Genomic DNA, 25,419 nt, shown 5'->3' with positions numbered 1-25,419 from the left:
TTAACAACTCTAAATTATGGGCATCTTGCCTCTGATCATTACCCCAGGAGTAGCAAGAAAAGTAAATAAAAAGTAAACAGAGAATAAGCTAAGACACTGGTCATGGTTAATTCTCAGATCTGAAGGCCAAAAATTAATGGGCACAGAGAAGATCTCCTTTGACGCCTACAGCAAGTGCTCTAATGACTTAACCAGTAGGTGATGTGAAACTTTTAACCAATAAAGACAATGGAGAAGTTTCTTGTTTTTGTTTGTGTTTTACCATGAACTTCTCCAACAAAAAGTTAGTGGCAAAGAAAAAAAACATGGTAAAAGAAGATGAATCATACCTACCCCTTACAGATGTTGTTTTTCATCTTACACTGTGTTCCTTGCCTAAGTTTTTCATTTCCAAAAGAATTTTTAAAAAATAAGTGATCATCACAGTTTTCCTATATTACTGTACTCAAGCTCTATCTAAATTGGGTTTACTTTATGATTGGTACAGGGCAGGGACCCTTTCTCTCTTGCTGTTGGTAGAATGAAAGCAATTCAAAACAGAAATGGGACTTCTCTTCTACTGCAGAAGGCACACAGTTTCTGCTAATGGGTCTCAATGAGAAACTTTCTGATGTGAATGTGTGCACACTGCTAAAGGTATTATAAATTAGTAGAGTCTTAGAAGCCTCAGGTATTTTTCGGGCTCAACTTCACAGGCAACTTTCCTGCCATGTTCTTGGAGTACAGGTTTGTTGGCAAAGATTTGGAATGCCCAGGAGTAGTTCTGGCCACGCTTATTTTTCCTCTTCCTCTTCTTTTAAACAATGGAAATGTATTCTCTGAATATTCTGGAGGCTGAAAGTCCCAGATCAAGGATCAAGGTGCCTGCAGGGCTAGGCTCTCTCCGAAGGCACTAGGGAAGACTCCGTTCCAGGCCTCTCTCCTACCTGCCAGTAGTTCCTTGGCTTGAGGCAGCATTGCTCCAATCTTTACACAACCTTTTCCCTGTGCACACATCTGATCTGTCTCTCAACATTGTCCCTTTTTATAAGAACACCAATCATAGTGGATTAGAAGCTCATCCTCCTCCAGGATGACCTCATCTTAACTAATTACATCTGCAACGACTCTGTTTCTAAATAAGGCCACATTCTTGAGTTCCTGGAGGTTGGGACTTCAACACATATATATATTTTTTTGGTTGGAGGGCAAGCATGGGCGGGCCATAACTGAACTCATAACAACCACTTAAACAGTACCTGACTCTGGCCGGGCGCGGTGGCTCACGCCTGTAATCCCAGCACTTTGGGAGGCCGAAGTGGGCAGATCACGAGGTCAGGAGATTGAGACCATCCTGGCTAACACGGCAAAAACCCATCTCTACTAAAAATACAAAAAATTAGCCGGGCATGGTGGCGGGCGCCTGTAGTCCCAGGTACTCGGGAGGCTGAGGCAGGAGAATGGTGTGAACCCAGGAGGCGGAGCTTGCAGTGAGTAGAGATTGAGCCGAGGTTGAGCCATGATTGAGCCAAGATCATGCCACTGTGCTCCAGCCTGGGCGACAGAGCGAGACTCCGTCTTAAAACAAACAACAACAACAAAACAAAACAAAACAAAACAAAAAAACAGTACCTGACACATAGCAACCATGTCATAAATGAGAGGTATCATGACTAGTACGACTGACATCATCATCACCATCTACCGTGCTGTGCCATATTCACCCCATCCACAAGGTTTCTGGCATCTACCAGGATGGCACAGCTTCTGCCACATGGACTTCTCTTGATTCCCTCACAGTCTTTCATGCCATTTAAGCCTTGGACCCACACTTCTTAATCTGTGTAAAAGACAATCAGATGTTACACTTTGTCCCCCAGTACCTGGTGTTGGAAGATTTGGCTCTTCAAACATGCTCTGTTTTATAATTTAAGTATTGAATCTAAAACACTCCCTAGTGTCCCCTTTTTGAAAGGAATGATTCAGTGCTGTATTTCTCCAAGGTAAATTAAGTGCCCATTCTGGTATGTGGCATTTTAATAACACCTTGTAAACTAAGGACGGGTTGAACCTTCTGAAAACAGAACTGAGAAAACCGAGTAAGCCCTTCCCCTGAGGAATACTAATATATTAGACACTCCATAAAATGTTAATGCTTTTTATTTCCAGTCAGTTGCTAGGCTCCAAAAATGCTTCTGCTTTTTCTATCATTTTTAATGTGAAATATACAAGGGGAATATCCTGTAAAGAGCTCAGGGAGAAGGAAGGGCCTTAGTTAAAGATTGCAACACTCTGAGCAAAGCATCCCAACTCCTTTCAGAAGACCATACCATCAACCAAATGGAGTCTTCCTTTTGTTGCCATTTATACAGTGACTTGGGAACTTGTAGTGTTATTAAGCCTCATTCTGAAGCTTGAGTTGAGAAATAAAGGAAGCTAGTGGTTATGATACAGGACCAGTTATCAAAAATCACAAGAATTCATTGTGACTTTAGATAGATTATTTTGGCTCCTGTGGTTTCTGTGTCAATATAGTTTTCTTTTTGTATGCGTGTATGATTGAGAATGTATATTGCTGTTTTTTCTTTTTTCATCTAACATTAAATTTTGAACATTTTCTAATATCCTTAAAATGATTAAAAATATTATTTTCAACAGTTTCAAAACAAGAGGTTTTTTTCTGTCTTAATGTCATTGTACATAAATCTTTGTGTTTCTGATTATTTCATATTTTTCTCTTTATTTCTGATTTTGCAGATGGTTAATATACTATTCTTGATCCCACAGAACTATTGTGAAATTTAGTCAATATTAATGTTTTGAAAACCCCAAATGAGTGAAGCAAAGTGAATAAAAAGTAGTTTCTACATGTTGTTTGTTTTTTTTCCTGAACTATTCTGTTTCCTCTTAGGCTCATTTCTTTAGTGAAAGTTATACTATAACTTCTTTAGAGTATAGCTATTTGTGTGTAAGTTAGCTACCTTGGATATAAGATACACCCAAGGAAACCAAGAAACTAAATCACAGTTAAAAGCAAGCATTACTTTGACAATGTCTGGTTTATTTATTTTTATTTGACATGTTATACATATATCTCCTATTCTAAAGAATATATATTCTTAAGTCTCTCACTTAAAAATATTTTTACAGTGAAATACGTGATTAAAATTTCTCATCTTAAATAAATTCAGGAACCAATTGAATTATAAGGATTTTTTTTGTATAACATTTTTTCAAATCTAAGTTTTATTTTCACTTCCTTGTAGTTTATTAGAACATAAAATCTTAGAAATGGAAGGAAAACACAAGGAAGAGTTGGACACCTTAAAGGAAGAGAAAGAGGACCTTCAAGGCTTGGTTACTCGTCAAACATATATAATCCAGGAGCTGGAAAAGCAATTAAACAGAGCTACCACCAACAACAGTGTCCTTCAGAAGCAGCAACTGGAGCTGATGGACACAGTCCACAACCTTGTCAACCTTTGCACTAAAGAAGGTGGTAAGAATGGCTTCCTCATTTTGGTATTGTTAATATTTTATTTCCTTTGATCAAGTAAATACTCAATATAGCTTTCTACAGTGCATTGATTGCTGTGTAAAAAACAGCAGAAGAACTTTATGGTTAGAATCATTTATGAAGTTATGTTGATAATTTTCTCATGTTTCTACCTAGAGAATGTATTCATAAGCTTAAATTTGTGAATCCACAATGTCTTTCTGAAAGAGCTTTCTAATTTCTTCCTTGTCTTTTTTAACCTTAGATAAAATCTGTGATACTGTCGTGAATAAATAATTGGTATTATGGTGTTAGACACTTAACCATATATAAGACAGAGATGAGCCAGTGTTAAAAATTAGTTCATAGTGCTGGGAGAGTTTCAGGAGGATTTCCATTTTTAAATGAATATTTATTATGTCCTTTTACAGGGAATGGGGTAGGAAATTGTGGATTGCAGAGAAACGGAGACAGACTATTTGTAACAAGTATTATGAGTGAGGCAGGATTATTGTTATTAAAAATATTTATTAAGATCACTTGTGCTTAGTCCTGTGCAGGATAGATTTAATCAGAGTATTTAGGTACATTAATTCTGGGGTGTCTTTGGTGACAGTGGAGATACAAATTTTTGATATCACTAGAATGTCTGGAGCCATTTAACCTTTGGGAGTACCTACAACCTTGTATTTCTTTAGAAGGCATACATCTGTCTATTCATCTATCCACCTAACAATTATTGAATGAATGCCTCTGCTTGCACCTGTTTCCTTCAAGCAGAACCTCTAGTGAGCCTCAGTAGAACTCTTCAAAGTTTGGAACTTGAAGTCATCTTCTGTGTTTCTCTAATCAGCCTTTCTCTGAATGAAGATGGAATTGTAAATGGTGATGAGTGAAAGAGAATAGCACTTAAATCTGAAAGTTGTTGTTATTAAGCTGTGGCTTATGTGAACATTCATGTAGTGGTTCAGTGAGCATATGCAATGTACACATGGGGAGGCTCCTTTAATTTGAAAGTGGATTTGAGCTATGTGACAAATTTGTTCAATTTCATGCTTTCATCTATAGTTATGAATAGGGAAGATAACTCCATATTAAGTGATTTTGTTTTAAAGACATTTCACATTTCTCTATTACACTCCATTACCTCGAGTTATATCTCCTTTAGATAGTCTAAACAAGCCTTTAATATATTTTGTAAAGTAATATTTTTTAAACAGTGAGTTCCCAGAGCTCCATTTGGGTGTGCTCAGTAATGTGATTGGAAAGGGAAAAGCCTGCTAATCAGTCAGACTCTGCCAAAATCTTGAGTTAGAGTCCACTGGAAGGAAAGCATGGTAGTATTTTGCCAGAGAATTTTAATAGAGCTCATGAGTATTCAACAATTAAGTATTAATATGAGATATATCTATTCTCATATTGAGCTGAATACATTTTGGGAAAGATTGAAAACACATTTTTCTTATCATCATAAGACTTAAAGCACATGGAGTGGAATAGTGGTTTTTATTTCATGATTTTAGAGATGTCAAGCCCTAGTGATTCTCACAGAGCTCATATGTCTGCATACTTATCATAATTTAACTTCTTTTCTGAGTATTTGCCTAATAAATGTGTCTTTAAGCTTTTAGAGGAAGAGGGTGTGACTTTAAAAGTAAATATTCTGGTTAGGTTTGAACTTTGGGTGCAATATCAGGGAAGTAAACATCTGTTCAATTTAAGAACCATTTTTGAAAAATGAGGATAGCCATGATAGATGGTACTCTTAATAGCCATTCAGGAAGTGAAAAAAGTAACTGTGTCTATTCTATGATGTAGTATATCCAAAAAAATAGTAATAATAATCATAGAAACCGAATTTGTCTAAATATTCCAGGCCTGTAGATATCTTTTCTTTTTAATGACAAAACTCTAAAATGAATCTTGATTTAACTACAGGATTTGCCATCTTAATTTAAGGTAATTGTCTAATTTTCCAGTGGATTCTCTGCTGTCATGATCATAGATTTTATTTGCTTCTTGTTCATCTCTTTTTTCTTTAATCTCACTGTTAAGTGTTCTAACTAAATATTTAGTTATTTTTAGAACTCATAAGAGACACAAAAATGGAAAGTGGCTCTCATAAGGTTTTTATGAAGATTTTCATTGTCTGCATATCTTTATTTTTACTGGAGTCATAGTCTTTGGCTATGGTGAATTTAAAATTTTAAATGGCTAATAGCATAATACTAGATTGAATATCAGTTATTAAAATGAACTTTTATTCAAATTCTAACACACATGGTTAAAGCCTTTCTTTGTTTTATGGCCAAAATTTATATATCACATAAATTTATTATTTATTGAAGGATTATATGTAAATATTTTACTTATAAATTTATATATATGCAAATATTTCAAAATAAACATACCACAACAAATGCATCAAATATTCTAAAATGTACATTTTAAAGCTCAAATATAGATATTCTACAAGATCTTAAAAAACACAAGCTGTGTCATCATCTAAAAAGCCAAACATTTTAACTGACCCTAAAGGTCTTCTGGTTTCAACCTGACCCGCTAATTTGTGGAGACAGCCTGAATATAATACTGCAAGGCCAGATTTAAAAAATGTTAATGAGCTTCCCTTGTCATTGGCAACTACTTTAACCTTTATGAAGCTGTCTCATCACGTACAAAGTCAGGAGAATTCTGTCTATTTCACCACAATAGGGAAAGAATTACATTAGATGCTCAATATACAAGTGAAGATCACATTGCTGAAGACACAGTTGATTCATTAAACTTTAGTTTCTTCTTTCTCCTTTGATGGACAAGATTCAGTTAAGTACATTCATTATGTGCTTTATAAGCAAAACTTCTTTTGCAGAAAATGTTTAAATACAATGCCCTGGAGTGTTTGAGTATTGACAGTCATCCAGGCAACTTTTTTGGCCTCCATTTTCTGATCTCTAAAATGGGATCATAATATTTACCCGGTGGGTATGTAGTACACCATAAATATGTGCAACTTTTATTTGTCAATTATGTAGTTCAAACTTGCCAAAAAAGTGGATTGTAAATGTTCTCACCACAAAGAAATGACAAGTATGTGAGGTAATGGATATGTTAATTAGCTTGATCGTTCTGCAGTGTATACATGTACCAAAACATCACGTTTTACTCCATAAATATATACAGTTATTATTTGTCATTAAAAATAAAATTTAAATTTAAAAACGAGATAGAGGGCCTAGAATAAATACATACATAAACAAGTAAATGAATTAATTTTTTAAATGTTGAAAAATTAAAAGAGGTTAGTATAAAACACATAGCTTCTGTGTTAAGTCATAGTAAACATTAAAATAATTGTAATTATCTTTATTTAATGCCCTCTAAAATGCCTATAATGCATTAAAGTTATATGATAAAGAATTCCTAGGAAGTGTTGGCTAGACATGTACTTTTTTTTCCAAACATTTGTTTGATCCAGAAACTGTAAATCTATCTTTGCATTCAGAGAGTGCTTTTGTTTAGTTTCACAGAGCATTTTCTACTAACACATCTGATGTTGTGAGATACTTTTAAGAAGGACAACTAATAAACACATTCTCTGAAATAATTCACCAAATTTTCCTCTTCTTATTCCTAAAGGCAATAGTGGTGTCTTAGGCACATAGTCAATTCAAACTGAATTGCATCCATTTTGTAAGGCTGCTGAGTAACACATTTATTTTTGTCTAACCTTCATCTGCAAACATTGGGCCACATTTATTCTTAGAAACATTAGCCACTAAAGAAATATTGCCCTCAGTGTTATCACAATGTCAAAGCTCAGCTGATTGCTTCATGTTTTTGGCAATTCAAAATTACCAAAATTAAATATTTGCTGGAATTAAGTAGTTTACATTAATAAGGCATACAAACAAGGTTTGGAATCTTTCAGGGGAGAATAATCAGTTACTGTGACTATTAAAAAACCACTAGTTGGCCAGGCGCGGTGGCTCATGCCTGTAATCCTAGCACTTTGGGAGGCCAGGGCGGGTGGATCACTTGAGGTCAGAAGTTCAAGACCAGCTTGGTCAATATGGTGAAACCCCATCTCTACTGAAAATACAGAAATTAGCCTGGCATGGTGGCACGTGCCTGTAATCCCAGCTACTCAGGAGGCCGAGGCAGGAGAATTGCTTGAACCCAGGAGGCAAAGGTTGCAGTGAGCCAAGATCACGCCACTGCACTCCAGCCTGGGCAACAGAGTGAGACTCTGTCTCAAAAAAATAAAAATAAATTCACTGGTTATCTGTGTACATTGGTGATTAAAATATCATCTCATGTTGAACATACACATGGCAAATATATAATTGGGAATTTGATTACTAACAGCATGTAAAAAAAGGAAGGAAGGAAAAAAGAAAAGAAAAAGTTTTTTAAAAAAGTATTTAGACTGTATTATAAACTTACATAGTCTGATTGTCTCACGCTGCCCAGATCAGCTTGAAGCTCATTTCTACTATAGCAAGATGTGGTTCATAAATGTATCCATTCATTCAAAACAGTTCTGCAGCAACTGTTCTGTTCTGGGGAAATGATATTTATTCATTTTTATTTAACAAATATTTGGTAAGTTTCTATAATGTGCCAATTATTGCTCAGACTACTGGGAAGAAGAAACGATGTATTTCATTCCGTGGCTTTAAGGAACCTAGGGTTTGATAGGAGAGAAACAAGTAAACAATTATTTTTCAGAATTATTTGCTAGAAGTGAGCCTAGGGTGCCTGGACCCGAGCAAAGCTCACAGAGAAATATTAAAATCATGGCAGGAACAGAAGGATAAGGGCAGAATCCAGCATCTCTAGAGTTTTCTTGGGGATTTTACTGAATCCTTATTATGATTCTGGTTTGCTTAGGCTTTCCATGTGTTAGCCCTTACAACAGCAACATGAGGGAGTTACCATGTCTAGCATCATTTTATGACCTCCACAGAGAATTTGAGAATTTGCCCAAAGTTACAAAGCTGGAAATCATTGATCTAGGATTGAAACATAAGCAAGCTTGTTCTAGTGGGAAGATGATAGTTAAGTCTAAAAAATGAAGAAAGTGAAGGACACACCAGAGAGTACAAATGGCATGTATATTCTCCAGAGCAGGCTGTAGCCTAAGTCTTAAAATGAATTTAGAGAGAGGATCTAAGGGAGACCAAAAAGGCCACATTTCTATAAAATCAATGAGCAGTCATTGTCAATATATGAGGATAATGGTGATATTTGCATTTTAGAAAAAGTTCCCCAGTGACAATGTAGGAAAAATATACTGTAAAGCTGAGAAGCCTGGAGTAGGGGACCAGATGGGTGCTTTTACCGTTATTATAATACCAGTAAATACTTAACACAAGCCAGTCTTCTGAGACCTTTGCATATATTAGTTTATTTAATTCTGGTAACAACACTGTATGATAGGTGCTATTACCAACTCTATATGAAAGGTAAGCTAAGCACAGAGAGGTGAATAATGCTTAAATATCACACTAGTAGCAAGTGAGCAAGCTGAGATTTGAACCCAGAGTTTTGTTCTGAATACTGTACATTACACGCTGCACCGTACTGGACAGGGAAGGTAGAGTTGATGATTTTTGTCAGAATTTCAAAGTGATCTCTAGGAAAGAAATAATAAGGTCCATATTAAACAGGGGTAAATGGAAAAGTAAGTGGAAGAAATTTGTAAAAATAGAAAAATTAGAATCAGCAAGAAATAATGACTTCCTAGAAGTCTAATCTAATACCAATTGCACATTTCTAGGTTAAACAACTGAGGGAGCATAGATCACATTCTTTAAAACCAGCAACATGGGAGAAGAAATAGGTCGGAAGGGGAAAAATAGCGAGTTTTAGTTTGGGATATTTTGACCGAGTTGCCTGTGGGACAGAGTCTGGCAGGCAGATAAATCGGATTCTAGAAGGAGAACAATGATGTGTCCTCAGAGGAGACAAGAGGTAAAATCATAGAAAGTGCATATAAAGCAATGGCTCTTATTCACGTAGGGGTCACAGATCCATCAGGAAACCAGATGCAAACAGCTATTTTTCCTTTCCACTTACCCCAACCCCAAAATGCAAGGATACAAGCACACATTTACATACCAAAGTTATGAGTGCATTGTATGAAAAAATGGCAGTGTAAAATCAAAGGCAGAAAAATTTGAAGGTTTTTAAGGGACAGGTTAAAAAAAGAGACCAAAAGAAAAATACAGACTTAGCATGAAAAACATTAGTAAGCAGTGTTTTGGGAAGGTTTAAAAAAAAAGACAGTTATGAAGGATGTTCTTTTCAGTGGCAAGTAAGCATGACAGTCAAATTTTTAAAAAGTGAACCTTCTATATGCAGAGGTTTGGTATGCTACATGGCTCAGTTGCATATCTCAAAGACTAAAATGAGTCAGAGGAAGTAAGAACAGAAATCATTATATACCCACATTCAAGAAACTTGAATGTGAAAGGACAGATAACAACTTTAAGTAGGGAGGCACACGGAGTAGAGGAAACTTAAAAATAAGTACTGAGAGACGTGAACATGTTTATATACTTAATTCTCTCATAAGAAGTACAAATTTCAACTCATAGGAGCTTCTCATGAAGTTCATTTTTAAAAATTCTTTCACATTATCACAAAGACATAATGGCTGATACTACAAATGTTTAAGTGACCACTATTTGAGCTAAAGTGTCTTTCCCAGAAGCTGATTGCAGTGGTATGGAACATTTGATCATTATTTTGGGTCCTCTAGCCTTCTTAAAGGGGGAAATTAGGCATTTGCTTTCTTCTCAGTGCTGAGGAGTCATTTGGCTTGATTCTCAGAATAATTCTACCATCTGAAAGGAATTTACCTCCCATGCTGTGTCTGTTGAGTTTATGAAGTTTATATCATTCTGTAAGGGATGAAATAGTTTGAACTGCAAGTCCCTTGAGTTAAGAATGACTCTAAAAACATCACGAGTGATGGGAGGAAATTAAAACTTTTTGAATGTCACTCATATAAACGTTGATAAAAATGGGCCTTATATCAGTTTCATTGACTGGGTAAAATACTTGGTTTTTCATTTACTACTTGTAATGCACAATTTAAGATTAGGTAGAAAGAGAAAGAAAAATACAGGAAGTCATCTGCTGAACACTACAGTGAGTACTTGTTTCCATTTAATGAGGGAAATGCTTTATCTTGACAGAAAATTATATGTCAAACATTTACAATTTCCTTAAAATGAACCACACTATCTAGCACTTCCTTTCATAAAACCCAATGGCTTAAGGCGAAATTGACTGTTTATTTTTGGAAATGGTATATTTCTCCTTTTTGATGGAGCGTGTTATCTGCCTTTTAGAAAAGTCATAATTTCTGTAAAAAAAAATTTGTGAATAGTGGATAGCCAAACTAATGATAACAAAATAAAAAATAACATAGTCCTTGACCTCTCCCATGAACTATTTCTAAACCCCATCTTTCGGGGGAGATTTGAAATTTTGTGGTTAATTCTCATTTGGAATTGGAGTTTTTAACTTCAGAAACAAGATGAACTATCTGAAAAGGGATATCTCCTGGTTCCAGCTGGGCTTGGAAGTTACAGGGGTAAAAGGCCACAAAAAGAGTGTTTTCTTGATGTTCCAATATTACCATGAGCAAACTCCATCCTTCTTCCCTTACATTTTCATAGCCTGGTTGGCTAAAGTGAAGAAGCACAAATAGTTTGAATAGACTTTCAACTAAGTCATTTCCAGGTCTCATCCACACTCAAGTCAAATTCAACAGATATTTTCTAAACCAGGGACAAAACAGGACAGTAGACATTAGTCACAGATAAGATATGGTACTTTACACTGAACCAAATGACACCTATAATTACTCTAAGAGACAGTAAGAAAAAATGTTTTATTAACAGCATTAAATATGTATGCATCATATCAACTATAGAGTGAAAACCTCATGAATTTTTTATACTGTAAAAAGGGAGAAAAAGAAGGTAAAACCTGGGGAATGTTGCAACTGTACACTTAGCTTTAAATGTGTATAAACAAATATTTATATTTAGCATAAGATTTTCTAAAAGTCAATTGCAAAGAATCTTTAAAACTAGTAACATTTTGGCCGGGCGTGGTGGCTCACGCCTGTAGTCCCAGCACTTTGGGAGGCCGAGGCGGGCAGATCACGAGGTCAGGAGATCGAGACTATCCTGGCTGATGCAGTGAAATCCCATCTCTACTAAAAATAAAAATAAAAAAAATTAGCTGGGAGTGGTGGTGGATGCCTGTAGTCCCAGCTACTGGGGAGGCTGAGGCAGGAGAATGGCAGAAACCTGGAAGGTGGAGCTTGCAGTGAGCCAAGATCGCGCCACTGCACTCCAGCCTGGGCAACAGAGCAAGACTATGTCTCAAAAAATAAAAAATAAAATAAAAATAAAAATAAAAATAAAAACTAGTAACATTTTTAGCTTCCTATAGGAACTCATAATTTTTTATCAACCAAAGGATATCAACATGAAAACTAACTTTAAGTACACTGGAATCTCATGCTTGTACTGGCTTGGGTGTTCACATTCTGAGTGGAGTTATGTCTGCTAAGGAGTCATATTAATATGTAACCTACAAAGAATTACTCATCTTTTTAATGGATTTATGAATAAGTCAAATTATCAAATGTAATATCAAATGTCAGACCTCTTTTAACTTGTGTATTTATTATATCTTTGCATGTATCTTAATTATTTTTAGGTGTGAACGTTCCATTTTCACAAGCGGGATGACATCCTTTAGAATAGTGAGTTTGAACTTTGGGTATAATTTTAAGTGGAAATTTGGTTCTAAAGGGAGATTTTGCCAGTTGTTTAGGCCTCATGAACACACAGACACACACAAACCTAATCTTAATCATAATTAATTCTCCAACCTATCTCTCTAGAGCTAGGAATTATAGATTGAGATGGTTTCTCTCCAGTATCCGGGAGCAGGTGTATACCATCGAGAGGGCAGGCATGGTAGTTTAGAAGGAGCAGGAATCATGACATCTCTGTTCTAGTCCCAGCTGTGCTGTCAAGTTGCTTAACATAGAAGTATGGCACACCTTAGAGTTTGCCTGGTATCCTACACAAACCCACATACTTCCAACTTTGTCTCTTGGTTTTGTGTCACTCCTAATAACCGGTGAAGCCCTGTATTCAGAGGGGAAGCCCATGCAGAGCCAGGGCTGGTAGTCAAGTACTGTTCTTCAAGTGTATTACGCCACAAGAGTAAGAATCAAGGTGACCTACTTGTGGTGACAGTCAGGACTTATTTACTTAAAACTTCAAAGTGGAGTTTTGTGTGTGTGTCAGTTTTCAAAAGCATCTGGCAACTGCTTTCTATGTTTACAGCATTGCCCAAGGACTTTCATTCCATTTTGAATGGCTGTTGCTGAAATAAATTATATTTGTCTGCTCATAGCAGAGCACAAAAGATGCCCCTTAAGCTTTCCCACATGCATGGGAAATCTTTTGTACAAAATCAATATATTGTAGCCAGGCTGAAAAAAATTATATGGGAAATTAACACACATGAAACACCTGAAATGTCTTTGTGAATAAAATGAGCTCCTGAACAAATGACAAGGGCTGTGCAGCATTCATAACTGCCCAACAGGGTGCCCAAAGAGAAAACAAAGAAATTAATTTTATGTAAAGTGAAAGATTACTTGATTAAACAAAGATGGTGTGTATTTCCATTTTTACCTTTTAGTCAAGTATTTTTCCCCATTCTTTTATTTATTTATTTATTTATTTTTGAGATGGAGTCTTGCTCTGTTGCCCAGGCTGGAGTGCAGTGGCGCGATCTCGGCTCACTGCAAGCTCCGCCTCCCAGGTTCACGCCATTCTGCCACCTCAGCCTCCCGAGTAGCTGGGACTACAGGCGCCTGCCACCACGCCCACCTAATTTTTTGTGTTTTTAGTAGAGACCGGGTTTCACCGTTTAGCCAGGATTGTCTCGATCTCCTGACCTCATGATCCGCCCGCCTTGGCCTCCCAAAGTGCTGGGATTACAGGCATGAGCCACCGCGCCTGGCTTTTTCCCCATTCTTGATTACTTTAGGTAGTAATAGGCATTGAATATACATTGTTATACACATAAGATTCATTTTATATTAGAAGGTGATTGCAAAATTTATTTGAACATAGTAATCAAACTACAGTAGAAATATGTAGAATTGATGTTTAATTATTCTTCTACTTTAAAACACACTTCAAATTAGAGCTACACTTATGACATAGGATGCTTTGCATCTCTACATAAATGTAAGAGTTTATATGTCTTACGTATATCGTAATATTATTGAAAATGTGTATATCTGCAATTATACATCATGGGCAATATATTCTTCAGATAATTAAAATGTATCCCTTTAGTAAAATTTTATGAAAATTTTTAAATATGATGAAAAATTATCTTCATTTTTTATGCTCTCCTCTCTTTTTTGGGAAGAGAAAATTGAATAAAATTATGGCTTTTTTCTAATAATTTAATCCATTATTATCCATATGAATTAATTTTCATCATAATACCATGATGCCTCTGGAAAAGTATATAGTTTGCCCCCTTTATCTTGTTCAATGCCCAAATTCTTATCATTTCTTAGCTTTGCCTACTTTTTAAAATTTTCTCTTTTCCTCACACACACACACACACACAGACACAAACTTTCAATGATCCAGTTTCTTGTCTCCATGCCTGATACTAGAAGATGAACACAAACACATACACACACACACTTACATACATACACACACACAGTCACACACACACACACACACACACACACACACACACATATTCCCGCTCTCACTACTCCGCCAGCCTATCCTCTGTCTTTGAAGCTTCTAGCAAATAGTCCTTAGGCTAGGAGACCAACCACCAGGCTTATGAGAATAATACCTAAAATTAATGGGGGTAAATCCTGAGTCGGTGTGACTTTTAGGATATGGACATGATGAAATCCAATATGGCTGCTTTGGGACCTCTCACTTCCTTATCCTCTGTTAGCTCTTGACATTGTGGATCGTCACAGCTTCACTTTTCTGCTGAGGGTTTCCATCTCAGACAATTCTACTGCCTGTGACTCTCTGCTATCCTCATGTCAACATATCCTTTGTTCTTGTCATTGCTGCCTCCTCTCTCTTTTCCCATACATCCTGCTTCCGTGAGACGAGGCTGTACCCTTTCAGACTTACGGCTTATACTGAATAACGCAGGACCTTGGGTGTGCCCTTGTCGGCAGAGATAAGTATTGCTGGGGATTCTGTGACAGATGACTCACTGAAGTTCTATTTGGGTTTCACTTTACTCAAAGGCCAGTAAGTAGTTGTTAAGATTTTCAGCTTTATAGTCAGAGAGTTCTACTACTTACAAGTTTTGGTGAAGTTAGCATTTCTGAGCTTCAACTTCCTCATATAAAACAATATATTGATAAATACTCCTTATAAGATATTTATAAGGATTCAACAAAATGAAGCATGTAAAACATACTTGGCACACAAAATTCAGAGTTTACCACGTAGTAAGTGTTCAATTAATGCTAGTTGATTTTATTATGATCATGATTATTATAGTTCCATAAAAAATGGTAGTTAAGATTTTATAGATTATCTATAAAATTACATATAGATAATTTAAATGAGAGCAAAGCAGTTCTTTTTTAAAAAATGTTTAATTAAAGTAATAATTCACTAGATAAATGATGTTCAAATGTTCCCTTATACCAGGGTTAGAGGGACTTTGAAAAAAGAAGTAGTTGGTTTAAATAAAAAAGTACACTTTTAGTTAATCAAAGACTTCAAATTAAGAGTATTTAAGAATAGAATATATGTTTGTTATATTGTCTTACACACATACACACATGCACACACACATATAACCATATTCAATTGCCATTTTTGTAGGTTAAAAACAGTCATGCTGAGATATCAGCCCACAGATATTTAGGTTTGTATGCATATGCTTTCTATAAGAAAAAATACCAACCTCAACATTTTCCATTTATAAGCATACAGCTTGTATGTATTTGTGTAGCTATATATATTTGTATATGTATTTATAAAGTCATTGGTAAATATCCCTCACCCCTATACCCACCTATAAAATATTGAAACTTGGACTGCCTGGAAACCTTTTAATTCTTCCACACCCTTGAAATACAAGACATTACCTTCTTCCACGTTTAAAGATTCTTTCAAATAAATTAGGATTCCAGAGAGTGTCTTCAAAATGTTTTTTCTATGAAATGCCCACACACCTGGCTGAAAAGCACAAAATCTAATCAATCAATTGTTTGCTTGTTTGCACCTTGTCAGATGTGCTGTTTTCTTCCTTTATATGCTCAGTTAATTTCAGTGACCTGTTGTGTTGAAATCACAGGTTCAGGTTCAATTTCTAGTGCTATGATCTCCCTAATAATGATGTCTCAAGGACTATCCTTGAACAAATAACCTGATCCACATATATTCTGATGTTCTGTAAATACTGGAAATACATGAACCATTAGCCATATTTAAGGTTTAAAAAAGAACGATTGAAGAACTGATTTCCTTATATCAACTCATCAGAAAATGGATAAGAGAAAGGGCTTTGGCTTTTTACACTGTCTCTGGTAGCAAGACTAATTGCCTTCTGTGTTCTCGGCTAGTGTTGCTGAGGCTAATAATGACCAATTCCACATTCCAGGAAGTTTTCTCTTGAGGGTTCATCTGAATTGAAGTGACCCTCCGCCTCAGCTTTCATGTTCCTCCCCTGAAGTCAGTCTGGTGGCGGATACACCATCTGGATTTAAATTGGTTGGGTAAAGGAAGGGAAGATCAGGATAAAGTCAACAGCTGCTAGCATCAGGGTCTCAGGTTGCTTATTGACTGAATGTTGGCTGGTGAAAGACAGACATGCACCTGTTTGTGTCTCTATTCTATCCCTTTAGATGACAAAGATTTGGTTGTATAGATAAGGCTAAATGAAAAGAATGAATAATGATTCCTTCCTAGGACTTTCTAGATTTATTTGCTGATATTGGTGTTGGCAAAGTCTTTGAACTAGCATACCAGGCTCTTAAATTTAGGTCAGATAAGCTTTTCTACATGTTTTATTCTTTCAACTGTCATCTCTTCTAGGTAGCCTTCCTGGTGTCCACCTGGCAGATGGAGTATATTCTTGCATGTTCCCAATGGGCTTGATACATACCTCTACGATAACAATTGTCTATATTCTCTCTCTTTGGTGCTGTATTTAAACTGGTGACATTATAGCCTTACAAGTTGTTGCCAGCTATCTTGTGACCAGGTTCATTGCCAAGAATAAGTGGGTCAAGAAAAAGACTAAGAAACCAATTTCTGGTCACATTGTCTGAAACCTTATCATGACTTACTTAAAATTCTACACTGGACTCTTTAGTTACACGATCCAATAAATTATCTTTTTGTTTAAGCCACCTTGAATTGCGTTTCGTCCTATCATAAAAGTTACTAATCATGGGTATAGCTTTCATGGAAGATCTTTTTCGCATCAGGCTGTGATCACATGATGGGCAGGCTTGGGCTTTCTTATGTCTGTATCTCCATTGCCTAGGAAAAGTCTTAAAAATAGCAAATGTCCATCAATATTTGTTGAATTAATAATATAGGATGATTGAACTAAGGCACGATAAGAAGCAGAGGGACAAATGGAAAAGCCGTACTCTGTCTTATTAGAAAAAAATTAACACCTTCATTAATTTTTAACTGATAAAAACTGGAGAAGGATAGTGGGACTAATAAGGGAAAGAGCAAACGCATGGTTTGGAAGGAAAGATTATGTAACATTAAACAAATGAAAGTTGGTGTAGCAGGAAGGACCGCCCAACAGGCAAGTAGATATATGAATCTGAAGGTAAAGAGAGAGGCAAATACTCAGTGTTAAAAAGTGCCTGTGTATATTAGAAATCTTTTGTGCAGCAGTTGGAAGCCATGATAGATAGTTTGCAAAATGAACAGATGTATAAGAAATAGAGATCCAAGAATGGAATCTTAGTGAACATCTACATGGTAGGTGATGAGAGGAAAATAAACCGATAAAAGAGGAAAGAGAAAAAACAATTAGAGAAGGTGAAAGGGACTAGGAGAGGTCAACACAAAAGGCGAGGGGAAAGATAGGCAAAGACAACTTCTGTAGGGTAGAGAAAGGGAGTGGAGGAGACATATCAAATGGCTTTGATCTTCATAGTAAACCATAAAGGTCATTTATAAAGAGTGAGAGAAGATAAGATTTAGTTTTTTAAAACAGTAGAAAGATTTGCAATACACTTTACAGGAAATGCCATAGAAAGTTTATTACAAATGACGCAGTGTTTGCAGTCTACAAGGAGGTTGAGAAAGTGAATGAATGCCCATCTGGGGGTTGGGATTTAGCTATGCAAAGGTGAGTGGATGAAAGGACAATGGATGGAGAGACCAGGGATGCCAAATGGACCATTATTAAATTCCCGACTCTGGGATCAAGGCTAAGAAGAAAGAAAAGGGAGGCTAGGAAAGCAGTGACGGGAATGGCAGGGATCTAAATTCTCAATGAGAGGCAAGAGGAACTCATCAGACATTAAAGAATAAGAAAGGAAAAATAAGAATATCTGGTCAAAGAAAGAATTTTAGACACAAAGATCAACCTTTTAACTCGTGCTTCAAATCAGTTCATTATTACAAAAAAGTTTAAACCACTTTGAGAGATAGATACAGCCCTCTTTCAAGTCTCCGGAACATTCCCCCTGATGTCTGTCCAGTGATGCTTCTTTTACTCTTCCGTCAAATCTTAGTCCAGACTTTTTTTTTTAATTTTTAATTTTTGAAGAGACATGGTCTCACTATACTGCCCAGGTTGGTCTTGAACTCCTGGCCTCAAGGGATCCTCCTGCCTCTACCTCCCAAAGCACTGGTATTATAGGGTGAGCCACTGCTCTCGGCCCCATCAAGTCTATTGTATCTATCTGTCTCATGTCATTTACTAAATATTCCTCTAATTTCTATCTTCTATCTAACTGAAGCTCAAGACCTCCTAAAAAAACTTATCACTGGTGCTGACACTTGCAATGTTCAGGAAATTCAAATGTTATTGTCTCTCTAGGTTTTAGAATGTTTCCTAGGTGTCCAGTTTTACAATATCTATGCATGACATTGGACTTCAGAACTCTACAGTACTTAACAAAGAGAGGAGTCATGCAAAAAGCCATGAGATTGAAACTTCTGTAACCAACACGTTGACACATAAATCATTTATAATTTCATCTGAAATAGTCTTTAAATCTTAACTATTTAGGTAAAGCTTAAAATATACAGCAAGATGAGATTACCTGTTTTGGGGTTTTCTTAAATGTAAACAATGGTATAATCTGATTTATTCAATGAATGAAACCAGCGAGTTAGCCAAATTTGACCAGGAGAGGCTAATTCAATGTGATCCTAAATATAACTAGTCAACTATAACTGCTATGTTTTAATTAGAAGGTGGAAGACAGCAGCATCCACCACCCCCCCCCAGACTGGACTGGCCAGCCTTCCACATTCTGCTAGTGTCTCTTCCATAAGAAGGAGTAACAGTATAATATTGCTGTTAACAGTGTTGTCATTACCACACCAACTACCATTCTTTAGTACTTATTATGCTTCACTGTCTTTGCACTGTGTTATGTAATTCATACACCCATCTCAGAGGTATTTATAACTACCTCACTTTACAGATTAAGGAAAAAAAAAACACTAAAGGTCAATCTACCCTTATCGAAGGGACCTTATTCAAACCTTAGTATATAATAAAAATACCAAAGGTAAGCTGTGGATGAAACTTTTACAATGATTTTCAATGCCTTGCTACTCTAAAATGTAGCCTAAATTAACTTTCAGGCATATGCTTGCTAGTTGGTAAGTAATTAAAAACAATCAAACTAATCTTTCTGGAAAGAATGACTTTTTTGAAAGAATATAAGTATCTCAATTTTTCAAACATACCAAATTAAATTTCAAGAAAATACAATATCTATTTCAGATATGTTACCGTAACAATAAAAAATCCATAATATAACCGTAATACTAGGTGTACCTTTTGATGGTAGAATTCTCAAACCATTTTCCCAAGTATAGAATTTGTATTCATGGTTTTGACAACAAAGCTATACAGTTTTCACAAAAATAAGTTAATACCCAACTTTTTCCTTTTTTCTCGGTTACTAAAAATGTGTGTGAAATAGCTTCCTCTTCCACACATAGCCCCTTCACCAACATCTTCCTGAAGTGGAAAAAAAAAAAAGCAAAAACGGGAGGAGAGATGGCAGACAAGAGTGAAGGGAATGTGTTCTCCATACATAACTAAAAAAGGGAGGGCAGGATGTGGTATATACAAGAGAAGCATTTTCTCCATAGATAAATGACTTTCTCTCTCTCAAAAGAGAAAAATGGGTTTACCGTTGGGTTCCTGCTGACCACATCTTCCTGTGTTTTTTGTCCTCTCAAGTGATCATAAATTTTAGTTGGTATTTCTTCACATCTCTTTTTCTGGGCATCTAATTTGTTTATTTTCAACTTTCCAACAGAATAAAGGATCCAGTAGGTGGGATTTAAAAATTTTGTTTTGTTTTAGAAAAACAGCAGTCCGTAAAGTTAGAATAAATGAATACCAGTAAACTACGTCAATGCTTTTGAAATGGATACCTTTATATAATCCATTGACATCCTCAGTGTCATTAAAGATGGCTTTTGAGTAAGCATTTATATATGCATCTTTAAATTGCTATTTGCATACATTCTGTGCAGTACTTCTTCACTATCATATGAATCTGTAGCCCTTTAATTAGTTGATTTATTTTGTGTTGACATGGCAATTGTGATGGTGGTATTTAGATGTAATTATTAGCATGATTCATTAAAACCATTAGTGCAGACTTGAGCTACATAGAAAATCATAATGTTATTAAATGCTTTAGTACTTGTTTTTTGTTATTGCAACATATCTGACATAAATATTTCATTTTCTTGAAATATAATTTAATATTTTTTAAAAATCTGAATAATTTATATTGAAATAGTAATTATTTCCACAAAGATTAGACTGCTCAATACCTGTAAGTTAGTAAACATTAGGCAACTAAAGGCCAGTATTTAGTATGAAACCCTGTATTAAGTCAGGCCAGGATTTTAGATTTTTAGATCATTTAAAATTAATGTAAAAATTCTGATTCATAGTTTGCCTTTGGTATTTGATTATAAAAGACTATTATAACTCAATATGTTTGAAAGCAGATATTTATTGATAGGAAACTTTAAGGGCAAGATAACAAAATAGTCTTAATCTTAATTTCTAGAAAAAGGTTAAATAAAACCAATTACTAAAATAATACATGATAGAAAATACTAAATAATAAATACTTTATAAATGTAACACATATATCTTTAGCTCAGAACTGGGTCATTGTGCGTTTTTATTTCATTTGTAAGAAGTTAATGATGGCTAAAGCTCAGTAAATAAAATAAGGTTTTCCTCAGTAGAGACCGTCTTTAACTATTAATAGATTTCCTGTCTTCACTTGACTTCTAGCCTTTACTGTGACTCTTCCCCCTGTATAATTTAATTTCAAAGTCTTATTTATTTGTTTGTTCCTTTATTTGTGTATCATCTGCCTGATGATTTAACTTTAGGGCAAGAACAAAGTAAAGTTTGGTTGCATTTTCATTGTAGGTAGTTAAGTTGGGTAATAAACTCTTTTCTACTTCCCAAATCTAATTATTGTAAGAGTTGTTGATTCTTTTTGTTTTGTTGGTAAAATTTTCTAGAAGCTCTTCAATATAAAGTCACAGAAAAACGGTACTTCCATATTGTTTTAGTGTTTTAAACTTCCATATTGCATTTTTATGTTTGAATTTATCTTCATATCTTCCTGCTACAAAAAGTGTGTTAGCACTTTTTTAGACTTTCCTGTGAAATGTAGGTAAGAATGTTTTAGAGATTTTGCAGGAAACTTGACGTAATTGCTACCAATTGAAGATATTACATGCCCAGGTCATTTGTTCCTGAAGTTGATGTTTTGGAAAGGATACATAAAAAAAAAAGAATTAAGAAATTAAGTAAAATATAAGCATTCAGTTAAAAATGGCTCTACAGCTTTTTCCTTCGGTTTTTTTTTTTAATTTTGTAAGCTACCTCAAAATCTAGTATTGTCTTTATGATTGATTTTTTACTATGTGCAATATTGACATTTGTGTGGAGGAAATGAAGACATGCTTAGCTATTATTGGAGTCCATTTGACTACTAATGGTACTGATATTCACATATTGCAATCTTTTTTTTTTTTTTTTGCAGTTTTACTAAAGGGAGGAAAAAGAGAGGAGGAGAAACCATTTAGAGACTGTGCAGATGTATATCAAGCTGGTTTTAATAAAAGTGGAATCTACACTATTTATATTAATAATATGCCAGAACCCAAAAAGGTAAAACCAGAAGTGTTTGTTTACGAGATGTAAGCCAGATCCCAGTTGAATTGCTGGATAATCAGATTGATTTGTGAGCTTGTTAAACTGGAAGTATATATAGACATGCCTGAACTTTTTTCTCCCAGAGATACTCTGTTTCCCAGGTCCATAAAGGATGAAAACCCTATTGTACAGAAATCCCCAACCCCCATACCTTTTCTTTCACACAAAATTTTGCATTTATTCCCTGGTGTTCTTAGGATGTCCCATTGCTCGTAAATATTTGCCTTGTACAGATTACATGTTGAGGTCATGTCTACCGTGAGTGTATGGGAAAGAGAAGCCATCTTCCAAAGACCCAACAATCCAGAGAACACACATCATCCAAAGCCAAATACTGTGAGGAGAGGGAGGGGTAGATATAGCTATTTGCAAGTTACTGCTCCTCTTAGGATAGGAGAAACATTTCCTATCTTACTTCATAATCTTGAAAGAATTTGCTTTCCATATTTACATAAAAGAGTGGGTTGGAGGATTGGATTCATCAGTATGTTGAACAGGACCCAAGGTAAACTTTGGAGTAAGCAGACATTATCTTCCTGCTGTAACATCTCTTTTGTATACTCTCTTCCACCATTTATTCATTAAATCATCCATCCATGCCTTCATTCAATACTATTAAGTGGATGTCATGCATTTGTTAGGAACATGAATATAGAGCAAACAGTTTCTAGTGTCATGATGAAGATAGACAATTATGCAGATAGTTATAAAATGCTGTCAGTAAGTATAGTGATAGAAATGGTCTGTTTAAAACAGGGTATATGGGAAGTTTTGAGGTGAGACAGCCGAAGAGAGTGAGATTAGGCACGAACCTTGCTCTTCGGTGTCTGTGAGTTTTAGCTGGAAGCCCAGGGTCCCAAGAGGACCACGTGCCCTTACAGGATAAAACAACTGTCCTCCCTTCGTGCCCCCACCTAAATTACTTGTCTCTTATCCCCATTTCCTCTGGGGCCTGTGCAATGCTCTTGGAATCTTCTTTGATTCCCTCAGGCAACTTTACATGACTTTCTCACTACCAGAGTTCTAAAAGGCAGAGATTGTGCCTTTTATCTTTGATTTCCTGGAACCTAACATAGTTTCTGGCACATAGTAGGTCTCAATAAATATGTGCTGGAATAAATGAATAAGTGACCTGCTGATGGCAATATCAACACTTCCATGTAGTGCATAGTAAATCAGTCTAACTTGCTTAGTCTTCCTGATTGTTAAGTCTCCTTTGATAGGCAAAGGAAATGAATACTGGAGCCCAGTTTGCCAGATGCCACTTAATTGGCAACCCGGGAAGTCTGGACTATAGTCCAGGTCTGATGCAATTCTATTTTCCCTTTTACCACTGTCCTCTCTCTCTCTTAATTTCCATAATGAATATTTGTTTATGTTAGCTCTAAATGGTTTCTTTTACCCCTTTGCTGGGACAAAATTTTCCTCTTGAAAGATACTTTCAATGTTGTCTATAAGGGGGTAAAACGTAGGAGTGGAGTGGGCACAGGAGGGAAGACAGGCAGGAGGCACTCTTCTGTACTTTGCTACCTCAGCCATCTACCAGAGAAGTGTGGTTTTGCCTGTTTTTCATTTTTGATTTCTGTGCAAGGTTACATTGAATCCCATGGCTTAAAGAAGCAAACAAATGAAAAATTGAAATACAATGGCAAGTCTGGGAATGAGGAGATGAAGATAACTTATTCTAAGGAAGATATCCTAAAATCACACTTAAGCTTAAATTCAGTTCACACACACACACATCATAAACACGCACCATAGACACAGCAGATGAAGTATGTGAGAATTTGATCTGGAGTAGGAGGTGGAGCTAAAATATTTGCTTTATCATTTACCTACAGTACTGCTTAAGACCTGAAAGAACCTCTGAATGATTGTCAGTTCCACTAGAGCTTATAACCTGACTATAAAAATAAAATTAACTAAAAATACTAAGTCAACTTCCATTTAGACTCATAGTGATTCTATGATGTACATGAATCTAAAAGTAATTCCCAAAGTTTTCAGATCAAGAATATTCACAATTTTAGAATTTTTTTGACTTCATCATCAGTACTACCATGTGGCCTGTGGGGAAAGGGGTGCAGTACAAATACAGCTTTAGTCATTCTATGGACTTTAGTTCATATATAACCACAACTACACTCTAGTTTGAAACATTATGAGATGCAAATGGTGCACAGGCTATTTGCAGAACCACTGCGCCTGGTAATGTGAAGAAAAAGATCCCACCTCAATTCATAATCTTGAATAGGTTTGCTTTTCATGCTTACATAAAATAGAATGTTGGAGAATCCAATTCACTCCTTCCGTGGCTGGCTCCTCGGTTGGTTTCATTAGGAAAGCAAGATTCAAGCTTATGCTTCTACAAAATGATGGATTTTAAATATGATGGAGTTTTTGGGTTTTCTTAAATAAGTAAAACTTAGAATATTAAATTCACAAATGTCAAGTACCTACTGAATTAACTTCTGATATTTAGTCTAAGAAAAAATAATAATCAACAGGTTAGCAGTAACATACCCATACGTACCCATAAGGAGCAAATTTTATCACTGCTGAATGGCGCCCATGGCTTTTCAGAGAGAAAAAGGAGAAGTTCCCATATTACCTGGTCAGGACTATTATCAGATTTAGATTTAGTTTTATTGAAATACTAGCAGAGTGTGGTGAGAAGGGGAGATAACTGAGCTGAAGAGAGAAAGACTTGGCCTTCTTCTGGACTTAGATGTTCATTCTCTTGTTTTATTATTTTCCTGTTATAATCACAGATTCTCTTACAAGTAGTAACATTGTTCTATAATAAAGATGGGTATTTCAGACTGACATACATACACATTTTTGCAGGTAAAAAATTTAGTGTTTAATCCCTTAGTATAATTGCATAGCATAGCACTGGTAAGAACAAATATTATATGAATTTCCTCAAAAGTAATTTACAAGCTGATTAACAAAATAGCTCAAATGTATTGAGCATTTACAGTTTGCCAGTCTTCTTCTAAGCATATATGTATCTATATATAAATATATATAGATCTCTATATATGAATATATATAGATCTCTATATATAGATAGATATAGATCTCTATATATAGATATATACTATACTATATATACTATATAGAGATATATAGAGATAGATAGAGATCTCTATATATAGATATATACTATACTATATATACTATATACAGATATATGCTATACTATATATATACTATATATAGATATATAGAGATATATATAGATCTCTATATGTAGATAGATACAGATATCTATATATAGATATAACTGTATATCTATATATAGCATATATAACTATATATCTATATATGGCATATATAACTATATATCTATATATGCCATATATAGCTATATATCTATATATGGCATATATAGCTATATATCTATATAT

General features: G+C 35.3%; 1 protein-coding gene across 3 annotated transcripts in view; it reads left to right on the top strand.

Annotated features, from left to right (window-relative positions):
- The window catches only part of ANGPT1 (angiopoietin 1), a 271,322-nt gene that overhangs the window by 175,163 nt on the left and 70,740 nt on the right, over nt 1–25,419 (top strand). For 2 of the 3 annotated variants that reach the window (XM_058444036.1, XM_032760262.2), the window contains exons 4-5: nt 3,246–3,478; nt 21,834–21,961. In XM_058444036.1, the coding sequence (XP_058300019.1) occupies nt 3,246–3,478; nt 21,834–21,961 (361 nt within the window). The remainder of the gene's footprint in view (nt 1–3,245; nt 3,479–21,833; nt 21,962–25,419) is intronic. The other variant, XM_032760263.2, reaches the window with a different exon arrangement.

This window comes from Hylobates moloch, unplaced genomic scaffold, assembly GCF_009828535.3.
Source record: "Hylobates moloch isolate HMO894 unplaced genomic scaffold, HMol_V3 SCAFFOLD_9, whole genome shotgun sequence".
Taxonomy (NCBI): domain Eukaryota; kingdom Metazoa; phylum Chordata; class Mammalia; order Primates; family Hylobatidae; genus Hylobates; species Hylobates moloch.
The sequence above is the reverse complement of the archived record's forward strand: the minus strand, read 5'-3'. Positions and strand labels throughout refer to the sequence as shown.